Source organism: Balaenoptera borealis (genome assembly GCF_965194805.1).
Source record: "Balaenoptera borealis genome assembly, chromosome: 2".
NCBI classification, from domain to species: domain Eukaryota; kingdom Metazoa; phylum Chordata; class Mammalia; order Artiodactyla; family Balaenopteridae; genus Balaenoptera; species Balaenoptera borealis.
Genome location: NC_138867.1, coordinates 156,715,381 through 156,731,070, shown reverse-complemented (window position 1 = coordinate 156,731,070; position 15,690 = coordinate 156,715,381). Strand labels below are relative to the sequence as shown.

Below are 15,690 nucleotides of genomic sequence, written 5' to 3'. Positions count from 1 at the left end.
AGGTTAGGATCATGCTAAAGAACTGTAAGTTGAAGTAAACTTGTGCCTAACATGTACACTTAATTGTCAGAAATCCTGCTTTTGAACTGTTAAAGCTCAATGCAAGTCAAAAGACTTGAAAGATACATCTTTGTAACCACCATGTTTAAATAAAATTCACCCTTTTATGTGCAAAAATGTAACATCTGTTTGTTTTTATTTGCCAGGGATCAGTACCTGTTTAAAAACAGACCAACAGATGGCCCTCCCAATTCATTTTATAGGTCATTATACCCAAAGATTATCCAGGATATAGAGGTAATTTTATGATTTATCTGTTTTATGGGCTCTTTGTGTCTTGTTCTCAACTTTGTTGTCTTAGTGTTCTTAGTTGTCTAGTTCTAAAATCATAGAACTGTTGTTTTTTTTTAAGTTGAAGTCTTACAGCAATTATGTCACAATCAATGTGTAATCTGCAGCTATCCTTCAGAGTAGATAGTGCCTTTTTGTAAAAAATAATCTAACTTTTCTAAAACATGAAATGCTTCTGCAAGGCTACCAGTTAATTAAAACCTTAATCCAAAATTAACTTTTTATTTTAATTTGATGAAATTTCCTAAATCCAAGGCCCAATTTTTCAGGTAAGCATAGTTTTACATTTTTTGAGCCATCTCTAGAGAACTAGAGAAGGCACAGTCTCAGTTTCCTCTGTACATTTCCCATACTTTTTCATTAAAAGGACTCAAATATGATTCTAAGCAATAGTTAAGTGGCCTTTATAGAGCAAATTATGCTCGTGGACCATTTTGGATTTGAGTGTAACTTCCCCAGACCAGTAAAACTCTGTGAACTTGATGAGAAACATTGGAGATGTTTGATATTGTTCATGTGTTCTAATTAGTTCAGTTTTATTATTTAGCCCTTTTCCTTGAACCAAGAAAGACATGCACAGGCATTTCTGATTAACTCTTTCACATGTGTTCTTGGCAGGTCTTGGTTACTTCGCTATTTCCTCCTTGGCAAAAAAGTTCAGCCTTTGCTAGGCAATGCTGTATCACCCATAAAGTTATACTCAGTTTCCCAAACATGAAGTAATCCTCACCCCCAGGTGATAGCCATAAAAGTTATTGTGCCAAAATTCATTAATGGAGAAACATGTGCTTTTTTTTGAGGCCCCTCCTCGCTGCCTTCTTTTTAAGGCAGATGTGAACTAATGGAATCGCTTTGTTAACAGTAAATCTGAATATGACTGGAATATCATTATTTCAAATGCAAGCCATTGTCTTGAGTATTCTGTTCCCTAAAATGAGCTATAAAGTAACCTTTTAGGGAAGGTTAAATGATTTAAAACTTCTGCCATACAAATCCTAAAGTTTAGGAATTAATTGATCCGCTGGCAGTTCAAAACTTAGAATAAATTGCTCCTACAGTTTTAGTAGCTGAAACATAGTGTTAACTTGAACCTTAGTTTGGTGTATGTGTGTTTCAGGTTAGAGGGATTGTCTTTTACCCCATGTAGTTTTACTAAGACACTGCTTATGCATAGATGTTAGAAACTATATTACTTGTTACTTTTTTCCTCCCAACTATTCTTTATAAAGTATCTCCACATTTCCTTGAATAATTTCAGCAAGTCCTTTATTATAAGAAGGATGATGTCTAAGGTCAATCATTAATAAATAGGAACTCTGGAAGAACTTTGATCAGGTTGAAGATTTGGTGACATATATTATTTTATTTAATTCCCATTAGTACTGTTATAATCGGCAGTATGAACTCAGTTTTCTATGGCATGACAGTATGTGACACCACCTAACATAACCATTTCCTCAGGCTGAAATAATATTTTAAAGTTAGAAAGAGGCAGATGTGAGGGAAAATAGAGCTATGGGGGAAAACCCTTTTTGACACAAACCCTCTATATCATGGTGGTCTACCAGTGGTTCTTAAAGTGTGGTTTAGGAAAACCCACTGGTTGGCCACAAGAGTCTCCTCCAGATTTTTGTGGGCTAGATCTCTTAGTTTAAGGGATGATGTTTTATACTTTGGTACTTTCACTCATAGTAATAATAATAAAAATAATGTACCACGTATAGAGTGTTTACTTGTCCTAGATACTTTCAGCATTTTATAATGCATTTTCTCATTTAACACTCTGGACAATACTTGAAAGGTAGGCCCTGTCCATATTTAAAATTGAGGAACCTGAGGCTCACCCAGGTTAAATAGCTTGCCCATGATCATACAGCCAGTGAGTAGTTGAGTCTGTGATCAACCTTATATTCTTCTGCACTTAATGCAACTTTTTGTGTGCTATAGATCACTGGTATTTCATCAAAATAGAGTTCTTTACCTCTGTTTTGTGAGTGTGTTTTATTCTGTCCTGAGTAGACACACAAAGCAGAGAGTTGTGTCAGTGATCCGTGGGTCAAACAAATGAGAGACTCACAGGCTTGGCTGTTACCCATGTGCCTGGTACAAAACCCTCACAAGCAGACTATAATAATTACAAGTACTCTCTTTTGAGCCCTTGCAGTATACTCATGAACCATGTTGTGTGACTTACATAGATTATTAATTGCATTTAATTCTTACAACAAGCTACCTGTCATCCTCATCTGTAAGGAGGGGAAACTGAGACTAAGAGAAATTTTAGAACTTCCTACATAGTTAAGTAGAAGAGAAGGGATTTTAACTGAGGTCTGGCCAGCTCTAGGCTTAGTGTTGTTGTTTGTCATTTTCAAAGTAGAAAATTCCAGAAGAGAAGGAGAAAGAGGTATGTTGTTAAATGCCTACAGACGTTTCAAGGTGATCTTCTCATCTTTGTCCAATTGCGTGAAAACTCAGTGTCCTTTACTCTTAGTTGAAAAAAGCGTATGAGTTAAGATAAGATTAGTTGGCCTTGTTTTAGTCCAGTTACGGCAAAGGTAGTGCTTTATAGGGTTTTAAGCCTATTGCCAAAAGATAAATTACACCCTGAACATCAAGTGGATGTTTTTGTCCCTCTTCCTGGTTGCCCATACACAGCCTTGGAGTCTCTTGTGTTTTTTCCCATATGCTTTGCAGGGTTGCCAGTTCACAGCACCTTTTGCTTTCTATCCTTCTTGCTCTACCTTGACAGCTCCAGTTCATGTGCTGGCTCCTGTCATCTATCCATTCCCGTATTTGGCTCTGACAAGCAGATGACCTTGCCCTTCCACATTGACCTGACAGAAATTGGCTAATGTTTAAGAAAAAAGTAGCGAACCTGGCTTAGTGTGGTCAACCCCTATTATTCAGGAAATGAGACTGTGAGAAATGAAGTCTGGAGAGAATAAGAATTCTTAGTTCTCTGCAAAGGTTCATCTCTCATGGGTGCTCTTGCCATACACACACACATACACACACAGGGGGAGGGAGAAGGAGAGGGGCTAGGGTGGGAGGGAGAGAATTTAGAGTGCCTCTGAATTGAGAAGGAATTCCTGGAAAACCCGAGGCACAGTCCTAAAAGAAGCAGCCATATTTCCTTTGCTATCTAGAGTCTTAATTGTTATTATCATCATCATCATCATTATTATTAATGATGAGGTTACTGTTAGGTACTTTGCCACAGTAATTTAATTTAGTCCTCAAATTGTCAAAACTGAGACTCTTAGTCCAAAGTCCATGCTCTTTTCGCCCTACCATGCCCTCAGGTGTCCCTCAACAGAGAGATGGGAGTTGTTATAATAGACTCGAGCAGTCAGAGTTCTGATGTCCTGAACTTGGATTTTTCTCTTTTGCCATCTCAGAGTAGTGGCAAACTCTTTCATGTAATATATCTTTTTCCTTTTTTTATTCACTGGATTAAAGCCTTTGAAGCACTCTCCTTGGAACAGACCACTAGTAAAATGATGGTGTGTTGTATCGCACCTTTTAATAAACCACATTTTATTCAGGGAAAGTGGGGAGCTTTTTTGTGGTTTGCAAACTTGATATTAACATTGTCCTAACCAGAAAATGCTGAAATTTGCCCACCCACCCAGTTGTGTTTAGGCTTCTAAAAATAATGTTATTCCTTCATACTCAGACATCTGTTTTCACTCTATTGCCAATTTAAATGCTGCTGTATACTCTGTGTATCATGGCTACTTTCCCAGTATTTTGAAAATTTGCACAGGGTAAGGGGATTTTACAAGTTCTCAAAAACATGAAATATTCCTCTACAGTAGCCACACCACATGATGTCTAAGTGAAATGGCAGGTATCTGCATCATTAAAGAGGTGCACCTGTGTATGCCCTGTATTCCTACTGCTGAAGTTAAGATGATTGTTGAATTGCATTTGCAGGCTGAGCCCCTTCCTGGGAATGGTTGGGGAGGGCTCAGGGCTATCAGCATTGAAGATCAGCCTAGACTGAGACAACAGTTCCCGGCAATTTGGTGAGATTTTTTTTGGTCACAGCCTACTCCTTTTGGTCAGTGTTCTCCACAAATGAGAAAGAGCGTCACTGCTACCGTTTGTAGGCACTGTGATAAGCACTGTATGTACGTAATCTCATTTGATCCTTCCAACAGATTTGAGAAAGTATATATTATCTTTTACAGAGGAGGAGACTGCAACTCAAACAGTCCAAGTCATTTGCTAAAGCTGCTAATTGACCTAGGTATTTTCTACTACAATGGGCTGCCTTCCATTTTTAAAGGTCTAGTTTTTCTGAAAAAGTCCTGGCTTATATAAGCCAGTTGACGTCGTCAAATATGGTGGTAGGTAGTATTTTGGGCAGGCACAGTCAGCAGGAAGTGTTGCTTTCTTTTGTGGGTGGCCTTGAGAATTGAGAAGAGTAAAGTCTTAGGAATTACACCCGGTTGGTGTGTAACAAAGTAGTCAGCTCCCTGATCTCATTTAGTGTCCCTTTCCTGGCGTTTTGAAACAAACTATACCTGTTTTGGGATTCAGGAACCTAATAATTTTTAAAACAGCCCTAGATGGGAACTTCCTAAAATGACCCATCAAAAATGATTTGGTAAGCCTTTTTCTTTTAAAATTCAGAAATGTATTTTAGAAAGTAGGCTCGTTCTAAGTGTTGAGAAGCTAAGCCATTTCCTAAATTCTACTTGACTTAGAATGAAAGCCTGTTATCTAGCAGAGCTTTTGAGAGGTCCTGACCTCTGGCTCTTGTTTAAGGGCTGGAGATAGAGGGTATGGCTTGGCCTTTTATGTTGGGTAGTGTTCTCTGTCCAGACACCTTAGGGGATGGGTGTATCACAGGCTGATCGTGTTGCCTTACCCAGCTTCTCTCTGCTGTGTCCTCAGGGCTTTAGGTACAGTAGTAGATTATAACCAAGTCTCTTGGTTCTCAAAAACATTTTAGAGTAGTGGGAGAGCATGTAGGAAATTCTTTTTGGTATGGGGATTCCCATACGAAAGTTAAAAAAATTTTTTTCAAGCTCCCATGTGATAGTAAATAAATGTGCTTTTTCTATTCATTGAAATATTATACAGAGTAGCAAAGCTGCTTACTGATTCAGTAATATTTTAAAGCAATTGTGTATGTTTTAAAACTAAGAACAACGATATGAATTTTGAAAATAACACCATATATATTGACAAGACAGGTTATGTATTCGCCTTTGTAATACTTTGGGTTTATGTGGAGTCACATTTAGCAGCAACCTTCTGGGCCCCCAGGGTGTAGCCGGAACGTTGGTAACCACTGCCAGGATCACTGGCCATGAATAAGACTTGTTACCAGTAGGCCTGCCTCCTAAGTCAGCATTTTCCTGGTATGCTTATTAGCATGCTGACATGGCTCAGTCACTCTCTAAAAATACATTATTTCTCTAAATGATTCCAAACATTGAGTTCAATTTAAGAAATTCTTTATATTCTGAATCCCTTTTTAAAAAGTTGCTTACAGACATATCTGTTGTCTACCTTGGTAGCGGTAGCCACAGTGGGGTAAATTTTTGTTTTTGTTTTGTTGTTTGTTTGATTTTTTGTTTCTGAAATGTGGTTCTATGTCTGACATTTTACAAACTCAGTAGAGATGGCGATGCTGGCTAAGAAGCTCTGATTTGGTAGCAGAGGGACAGATGAGCTATTTCTCGCTCATGGCACCTCCATGGCACCTCTTTGCATCCCCTGGATGTTGGAAATATGTGATCCTGCCCTCTCTCAAGGCTATGTATGGGAACTCTTTGAGGGCAGAGCTTATATTTCCAGGCTCCTGTGCTAAGTACTGAGGCCACAAATGAGGAAACAGTTTCCTGTTTAAGTATACATGTATCAGTGTCTCCAATCCTCCATTTCTTTTTCCGTAAAATGAGGACAATAATTTTGGCTTCAGAATTGTGATGATTAAATTAACTGTAAACTATATAAAACACATAGCATAGTGTTATGGAAGCGTGGTACCTGGCATAACATTCCGTAAATTTTAACATTTTAGAGCATACAGAAGCATGTTGCCTTCAAAATAAGAGGAAACATGGTTTGTTAGATGTCAGCAGAACCATTAATTAAGTGCTTATTGTGAATAAAGATGAGATTTATCGCCTTTCTTCACTAAAGCAACTAATTAAACTTTTAGCTACTCAGATAATTAGCTACTCAGATATGTCTTTTGAACTAGATCCTGAACTCTCAGGTGTAGCCAATTGTAGTCCCTATTGTCCCCTAAATTCAAGGATCAGGAATTTATACTTTGGTTATTCTTAGTGTATCTTTTGATCCTGAAAATCCTTGACATCCACAACCAAAGGTTAGGTCTTCTGGTGCTCTGGGCATGACCCACTTCCTCTTTAAACTTTGCCCACTGGTCTCAGGCTATCGCACTGTTAAAGATCCCTTTAGTCCTGCAGTGCTTACAGTTTTTAATCACTCATTTGGCACTGATATTTTATCTGGAGTTGTTACTGATCTTTTTATGTGTTCACTGCCACAGTAGCTAGGGCTATACTTTCTTTGTAGACACTGCATATTTTAGTAGAAAAAGCATGGGCTCAGAGTCAGGAAGAACTGGGTGTGATTTCCAGCTCATCCAGTTACTAGTTTTGTGGCCTCAGGCAAGTTAAACTCTTGTTTCCTTGTTTGTAAAAGGGAAGTAAGGAGAACTTCCTTCCAAGGTTAATGTGTGGATCATTTAACCAAATAAACATATGATTAGAGTATATCCAATTCCAGTTACTGCGTGCCTGTGTATTGCAGTTGCATCCTTTGAAAGCAGTATGCTTCCTGTCAGTCTTTTCATCCCCATGCCTGGCACAGTCAGTACCTGGAATATACTAACATCTCAGTAAGTGTTGTATGAATGATGAAAGAATGAGAATCCAGGGCTGAAATGTGCCATTCTTATCCTAAAGGAGCTTCAGTCTGGTAGAAGATTAAAAATGGATAATAAAATTCTTTCTATAGTAGTTGGCAGGTAGTAGTTGTCAGTATCTTTTCTCAATGATCAGGAAGATCGGTGCTCTGGATGGCTACACAGATTGTTAGTATATGCTTAATGTTAGTGGTGGTCTTCTGCCAGATATTTAAACTGGCATTAGAGAGTGACCCAATGAGTTACTATTTATTTGTATGTTTTGGGTACAAATGGCATTCTTTAAACGTATTGAATTCTGTCTAGGCCATTGTTTTCAAACCCAACCCAAACTCATTGGAAATCCTGTGACAGTTGCCAGATGGGCAGGGAACATTTGAGGAAAAATACTGTTGGGCTAATGTCTTACTTGGAAAAGAGTGTGATTCCTATCCACAGACAGTTATGCAAACCAAGATGGAGTATCAGTGGTATGCTGTTTCTGGAACCCCAAAGTCTGAACCCTAATAGAATAGTTGATTCACAAAAACTCATCTGTTGCCTCCTTTTTCCCTTAGACTATAGAATCTAACTGGCGGTGTGGACGACACAACCTGCAGAGGATTCAGTGCCGCTCTGAAAATAGTAAAGGTGTCTACTGTTTACAGTATGATGATGAAAAAATTATCAGTGGCCTTCGAGATAATTCTATTAAGGTGAATGACTGCATTTTGTATGTATTATTTTTAGAATTGTGGTTACATGTTAGACATTAGATGTAACAGTCTCTCCATTTCCTCCTGATTGGTTTTTATCTGTTCCACTCAATCTTGGCAGCTGTCTGCGTGGTTCTAAAGAACTAGAGCCAGAGCGTTTCCCTCTACTAACACTGGACCCTTGGATTTTCTCGCTTCTTACCCTTCTCTAAGCACATTCACTTTCTGTATTCTGTATTTAGGTGCAAGTAGAAAATATCTCAGTATCCACAGGGCTCTTGATTTCTTGGCTAGCTGGTAAAAGTGTTGCTGACTTGCATATAAATGAAAGTCACTACCTTTTATGGTTTCTGTGAAAGGCTCAGTTGATAACACAAAAGAATGATAGAGCAATTTATATTGTTTTTATTTACTTTTCAATAGTAGATAAACTGGATCATTTCTCTGTGTTTAATGTTTAATGGCTCTAATAGATTTTGTTTCACATTGTTTGTAGCTTATTTTCTCATATTTAAGAAAACATTGTGGGATAATTTTACTTTTAGTTATAATTTACATGCACTCTTTTTGGTGTAAAGTTCCGTGAGTTTTGACAAGCACAAAGAATTGTGCAACCATAACAATTATTATCAAGATCCAGAATAGTTCCGTCATCCGCCAGATTCCTTTGTCCTGCTGCTTTGCGTTTACCCATTTTCCCCCCCGGGTCCTGACAACGACTGATCTTTTTTTCTGTCCCTATAATTTTGCCTTTTCAAGAATGTCCTGTAAATAGACTCACACAGTATGTAGCCTTTTGAGTCTGGCTTTTTATGCTTAGCATTGTGCATTTGAGATTCTTCTACATTGTTGCACATAACAATAGTTAGTTCCTTTTTATTGGTGAGTAGCATTCTGCTTTATGGTTACACCACAGTGTGTTTATCCATTTACCTATTGGAGGACATTTGTGTTTACAGTTTTTCACAATTATGAATAAAGACACTGTAAACATATGCATGCACATTTTTGCGAGAACGTAAGTTTTCAGTTCACTTGGATAAAAACCTGGGAGTGGGATTGCTAACTCATATGGTAAGTGTACGTTTTACCTGTGAAGAAATGGCCAAGCTGTTTTTTCAAGTGGCTATACCATTTTACATTCCCATCAACGATGTATGAGAATTCCTTTTGTTCTGCATCCTTGTCAGCCCTTGGTAGTCTCAGGGCTTTTTTTTTTGGATATTAGCCATTTGAACAGGTATCCATTTGAATAGGTATGTAGACATATCTCATTTTGGTTTAAAGTTACGTTTCTCCAGTGATCAGTGATAATGAGCATCTTTTCACATGCTTATTTGCCATCTGTATATTCATTGGTGAAGTTTCTATTCAGATCTTTTGTACAATTTTAAAATGGGTACTCTGTTTTCGTATTAATTGGGTTTTGAGAGCTCTTTATATATTTTGGATACAAGTCCTTTTTTAGATATGTCTTGCAAATATTTTCTTCCATTCTGTGACTTGTCTTTTCACTTTCTCAATGATGTCTTAAGTAGAGCAGAAGATTTTAATTTGTCTGGTCTAGTTTGCCAGTGTTTTCCTTTATGCCTCATACTTTTGATGTCATATCTAAGAATTCTTTCACTGAGCTTTTTGAATCTGTAAATTTATGTCTTTCACCAAATTTCAGAAGTTTTGGCCATTATTTATTCAATTTTGTTTCTGCACCAATTTCTTTCTCCTCTCCTTCTGAGACTCTAATTACACAAATATTAGATCTTTTGATATTGTCTTACTTTTTTCCAGTCTTTTTTCCCCTCTCTTTTCTGGATAATCTCTCTTAGCCTGTCTTCAAGTTGACTGAATTTTTCATCTGTATTCTGCTATTTTCCCCCATTAAGTGAATTTTAAGATTTCAGATATTATATTTTATAGTTTCTATTTCTCTACTGAGAACTTCTCTCTTTTCATTCATATCAAGCGTGTTTATCTTTACTTCATGGAGTATAGTTACAACAACTGCTTTGAAGTCTTTGACCATGACAACATTTGGGTAATCTCTAGCTTGTCATGTGTTGATTGTCTGTTCCCCTGAGAATGATCACTTTTCTTGGCTTTTGAATGTCAAGTAATTTTGGATTGTATCTTGTACATTATGGATGTTGTATTGTAAAGTCTGTGGATCCTGTTAATAATCCTCTAGAGAATATGTGTGAGTGAGTATTTTTTTAAGCAGGTGGTCAACCTAGTTAGGGGGGTTGGTTCTAATCTCTTTTCTGCTTTTTGCCATGCTACTTTGGGTCTGTCTTGGGCTTGCACTACTCAGAGTTTAGTCTGAGACGTCAGTTTAAATATCAGGGTGCTTTTTACGGCCTTTGCTGTGCTGGTTTAGTCTGTCCTGTGCATGCACTGCTTAAGAGCAAGCCCAAGTCATGTGTTGTGTGGGTTCTCATATACAATTAGGGAAGCCTTTTTCTTTTTTCCAGCTCTTTCCTGTTTTGAATTTCCCTAAGTGCCTACAGCCCACAAGGATCCTTTCTTCATTTTCCTTTGGCCAGAAAAATGGGGTTTCTTTTAGAATTTTAGTTACCTGTTCCACTGCTCTGCAGTACATCTCCGTGACTGGGCTTGTCCTTTGGATCAAAGCCGTTTGAGAAAAGAGAAAAAGAAAATAGGGTCTTTTGCACATTCTTTGGTCCCCAAAGATTCCTTTTTCATCCTTTCTGTCCAGAAAGACTAGTTTCTCAGATTGTAGCTGCCTGTGCTTCTGTTTCACTGTGCAGTTCCTTGATCTGGACCTGCCTTTGGGTCAAGACCACAAAAGAAGGAAATGAGAAAACAGAAAGAATGGTAAACTCACCCCATGTGGATCCTGTCTCCAAACTCTTAGCTCTTGCTACGATGTATTCAATATAATACTTGCTTTCTCCTGGCTGCCCTTCCCCTCACAGTTTTCAGAGTCCTCAGCTAGTTGTTTTTGTATTTTTTCTAGAGTTTTTAGTTACAGTCAACTGGGAAGATAGGTTGTAGTGGACTTTCTGCCCTTGGCCTGGTTTTCTATATTGTTTTACTTTGGGTGACTTAAAAGGTATTTTTGCTTGTGTGTTTTTTGTTTTATAAAATAGTGGAATTTCAATAATTCCAATAACTAGGGCAAAAAAATCACTGAATTATAGAATATAAAGAAACTGTTTTGTTGGTTTCCTATATGTATTATAGTGTTTCCCAAAAGGTATTCTGTGGATGTGAATCCAAAGGATATTGCTTTGAAGAGTAATTCCCTTCAAAGAAATTTAGAAAACACTGCATGCTGTATCCCTTTCTTAGAAATTTACAGGTTACAGTAGCATATAAAGGCTCTGAGAAGACATACAGGAGAGACACCCAGAGTTTTCCAACTTTGAAAATATATTTGACCACAGAACTCTATTTTTATGTAATACTTATTGATAGTCCTAACCTGTGGCCACAAATACGCTCTTGAAAGAGTGTTATTATTTAATTTTGGCAGTTCTCCTTTAAGGAGTAGGTAAGAATGGTTTCTAATGACCTTGTCAAAGCATGGACTGGCCATGGGCTTGCATTTCACTTACACTGGATGTTTCTAAAGAATTCTCTTAATAGAGGCACACCCATGCCTAAATTAGGCCTACACTTGATTTATAAGACACAGAACAATGGAGCAGAAATAGGCTTTAGGGAGCTCATCTAGACCAATGGTTGGAAACTTTCTGTACTTCATTCTGCTTCAGTCCTTGATCAGCTCACACTTTCAAAATAGCTGTGGTTCTACTAGGTCAGAAATTAGAAGCAAGCCTTACTATTATAGGAGGACACTTAACTGTCTGTAGTGCTTGTAATATCTTGGCCATTTGTAGTAAACGTTAGGGACACTGCAAATTATGATAGTATTTTTACAAGGGAAGAAATAGTTCCATAGACTCTATTTTTAACAAAACAGTCTTTGAAAAAAATCACTTTCCATCCCCCCATTATTTTGGGACATTATTGAAAACTTGGAAAACACTGGAAAGATCAAAAGAGAGGAGAAAAACGGCATTCAGAGTACAAAGCCAACTATCAGCATTTTACTTCCTTTTAATCTTTTTTTTTTAAATATACATAATGTTTATGTCACTATAGAGATGACTTTTATTCTGATTTTTTTAAAAAAAGTAACTATAATAAAGCAGTGTGTTTTCTCATTAAAAACTCTTCATAATTTACTTTGAAGTTATTCTGAGATGCTGAACATTTTTCATTTTTAAACTTTCGTAAACAAATGTAATGGGTTAAGGGGTATGCATTTTTAAAGGCTCTTAATAGATACTGTCACATTGTTTTCCAGAGGGTGAGCCAACTCTTTTCACAGAGTTTATTTAAAAATTCTCTTTATAAAGCTGGTAAGTATAATGGGCACAGTAGTTATGGGGACAAAGTAAACAAAGTAGTATATCTATGCTGGAAGTTATTCAGTATTGCCTCTTCTTCCCCTCTTGTCATTTACCACCTGTTTGATGTTTACTGCTCTTATTTACTGTAACACAGCTTTGTTTTGTTTTATGATTCAGAAAATAAGGTACGATAAAAACATTTATCAGAATGTGATATACTAAATTACTGTTTGTGTTTGATTTTGTCTCAATAGATTTGGGATAAAACCAGCTTGGAATGTTTGAAAGTGTTAACGGGACACACTGGCTCTGTCCTTTGTCTCCAGTATGATGAACGTGTCATTGTGACTGGCTCTTCTGACTCTACAGTGAGGTGAGTGATTTGATCTCACTGGCCTGAACTTGTATACCTTCCACAAGGAGACAGATTCACCTCCTCTTCTGTGATAAAATACACACATGCTCTGTATATGTTTTTGTATGCTATATTTCAAAACCACTTTTGGTGTAGATACATTTGCGCAAAGTAGGCAGAAAAGCCAACTTTTGTTAAGTAGGTCCTATTCCCATTACCATACATTCTAGAGACGGCCACATGCCTTCCTGTAAAAGCACAGTACCTAATAGTATCAGGGTAGTTTTCTCGTGGGAGACCACGCTCTAGAGGAGAGAGGAAGGAAGCAGGTGTTCTAGGAGTGTGGTGGACACTAACCTACAAATACCAAAAGAATCAGAAGCAGAGATTTGCAGCACTTTGTGAGGGACACAAATAATGTGCCCGATATTTTGTATAATGTTATTCTATTGAATTCTCACATCAACCTCTCTAAGGTAAGTAGTATCTTCTTTTTTATAGATGTAGTATTGGGGAATGGAGGCCAGAGAGGCGAATAATTTACTCAGTCACATAGTTAGTTAATTTCGAGCCTTGAATTTATAGCACTGAAGACTATCTTGATATAATGTAGCTTTGCCAGTAATAGAGACACTAGTTTTCAGATGCCACCCCAGGGGCAGAGTGATGAAGATGGAAGTGGCAGTGTTCTACAGTAGAAGGGAAGCAGTGACTGCTGGTTGGGAATTGAGAGGAGAAAGGAAACATTATTGGGATCTACTCCTAAAGCACTGGGACAAGGATGTTTTTCCATACCAGATGGCTTTGGATTTTGCTGTAGTGATGAGTTCACCAGAGCCTAGAGATAATACAGTAAAGCCTCAGCTGGACTGCTGGTGGCCTGAGGAAGGCATGGCATGGGGAGGAAAGGAAATGCCTCTTCTAGAGTGAGTCAGAGATTTGAAAAGGATTGCTTTACAGGCACACCTAAGAGATTGAAATAGTCACCAGCATGCCTAGTATCCTTTCCCTGACTCAGTGCTTCCAGGCTGCTGCTTCCACCATAGGTCATGTCTCGGCCTTAGAAGCCCGAGTCTCTCTTTGTCTGCTCTGCACGAACTTGTCCCCTTAGGAGACTGGGGTTACAGAAAAGCTATGACGTGAAAGGGCTGCCCCTAAGAAACCTGTATCTCAAGGGTGAAGCAATTGGAGACACGCGCTTTGTCCATAAAGCGGTTGGGTAAATAGATGGGTGTGGTGATTGATGAGACACTGTGACTTACAGTCTCCAGTTTGCAGTGGATAAATAATAGACTCGAAAGCTTGTCAGAGGTCAAAAAGAACCTTAAGCTTGGAACCCAGCCACCAAGCCATCTTCTCTCTGTCATCTCAAACTCACTGCAAAGCCTACTTCCTTGCTTTTTTTTTTGCCATCAGCACAAGCCTGCAAACACCATCCCTGAATACCTGGGCAGGAGTCAGAATTGGCCTTCTTTTTTGAAACCATCTTACCATTTCTTCACAAATAGAAGAATTGCTTCTGGGGGCTCCTTTTAAGCATGGTGTCAGGTCCCAGTCACCAGATACACGTGAAGTCCACACCTCCCCAGCCTACTACTAAAAATGGGCCCAGAGCACAGACACAGGAGTCTTTTCCTGGTTGTCTCGATAATTAAGCATTGTGCTTTTCTGTTCTCTAGAGTCTGGGATGTGAACACGGGCGAAGTTCTGAACACGTTGATCCACCACAACGAGGCTGTACTGCACTTACGCTTCAGCAATGGACTGATGGTGACCTGTTCCAAGGACCGCTCCATCGCAGTGTGGGACATGGCTTCTGCCACTGATATCACTTTACGCCGTGTCCTGGTTGGCCACCGTGCTGCTGTCAATGTAGTAGACTTTGACGATAAGTACATAGTGTCTGCTTCTGGGGACAGGACCATCAAAGTAAGTGTGTCTGCAGTCATAACTCTGCTTGTTCCCATCCCTTTTAGAGCATAGAGAAAGCAGAGGTGGCTTATACCAACCTCGCATCTGGCAAGATCTTTATTCTCCTCCACTTGTGCTTATGAGACCTCAAGGCATGCTCATTCTTTATGCTTCTCAAGTCATAAGCAAGGTCGTAGAAGAGGGTCATGGGGTCCGGACCGAGAGCAGTCCTCTATTTCATGAAAGGACATTGTTGATAACCTTTTTAAGGGGAAGAGAACTAACCTATGGGACATATACCATGTGCCAGAAGCTTCCCATTACTGCCTTACTCCACCCTCCCAGCACTCTGTTGAGCCACATTTTACAGATGTGGCACAGAGGACTGTGCTGGAGACCACATTAGCTAGTTAGTGGCAGAGTTGAGATTTGATTTATTCACCTAATCTTGAGAGCCTGCCATGCCATAGACCCTGGGCTGGATGCTAGAGATATGATGATGAACAAGACATGTCCCTGCCTCCACGGAGCTCAACATGTGGTGTGAGGCAGACGTGTGACAAGCACTTGTGGTCTAGGGTGATCCATCGGGTATGGTAAATGCAGTGCTGGTTCCAGTGTACATGTTAACTTGTTAAAATTTTAGCTTTCCTTATATTTTTATAACAGCCTTATTGAGATATAATTCACATACCGTAAGATTCATCATTTTAAAGCATACCATTCAGTGGTTTCGTATATTCACGGTGTTGTATGGTTGTCACTAGTTTCAGAACATCTTCATCACCCTCTGAAAAAACCTCATACCCATTAGCAGTTCAACCCCCATTCTCTCCCCCCAGTCCCTGGCAATCACTAATCTACTTTCTATGGATTTGCCTATTTGAGACTTTTCAGATAAATGTTATAATATATATGTGGCCTTTTGTGTCTGGCTTCTTTCACTTAGTGTAGTGTTTTCAAGGTTCATCCATGTACTTTGTAGCATGAATCAGTACTTCATTCCTTCTGTTGACTAGGAAAATTCTATGTGTGGATGCACCACATTTTGTTTATCCATTCGTCAGTTCATGGACATTTTGATTGTTTGCA

The 15,690-nt window shown here is 38.6% G+C and overlaps 1 protein-coding gene across 12 annotated transcripts in view; it reads left to right on the top strand.

Annotated features, from left to right (window-relative positions):
• FBXW11 (F-box and WD repeat domain containing 11) overlaps positions 1-15,690 on the top strand; it is a 130,610-nt gene that overhangs the window by 99,210 nt on the left and 15,710 nt on the right. For all 12 annotated transcript variants that reach the window (XM_082380862.1, XM_082380871.1, XM_082380872.1 and 9 more), the window contains 4 exons: positions 207-297; positions 7,819-7,956; positions 12,587-12,705; positions 14,367-14,616. In XM_082380862.1, the coding sequence (XP_082236988.1) occupies positions 207-297; positions 7,819-7,956; positions 12,587-12,705; positions 14,367-14,616 (598 nt within the window). The remainder of the gene's footprint in view (positions 1-206; positions 298-7,818; positions 7,957-12,586; positions 12,706-14,366; positions 14,617-15,690) is intronic.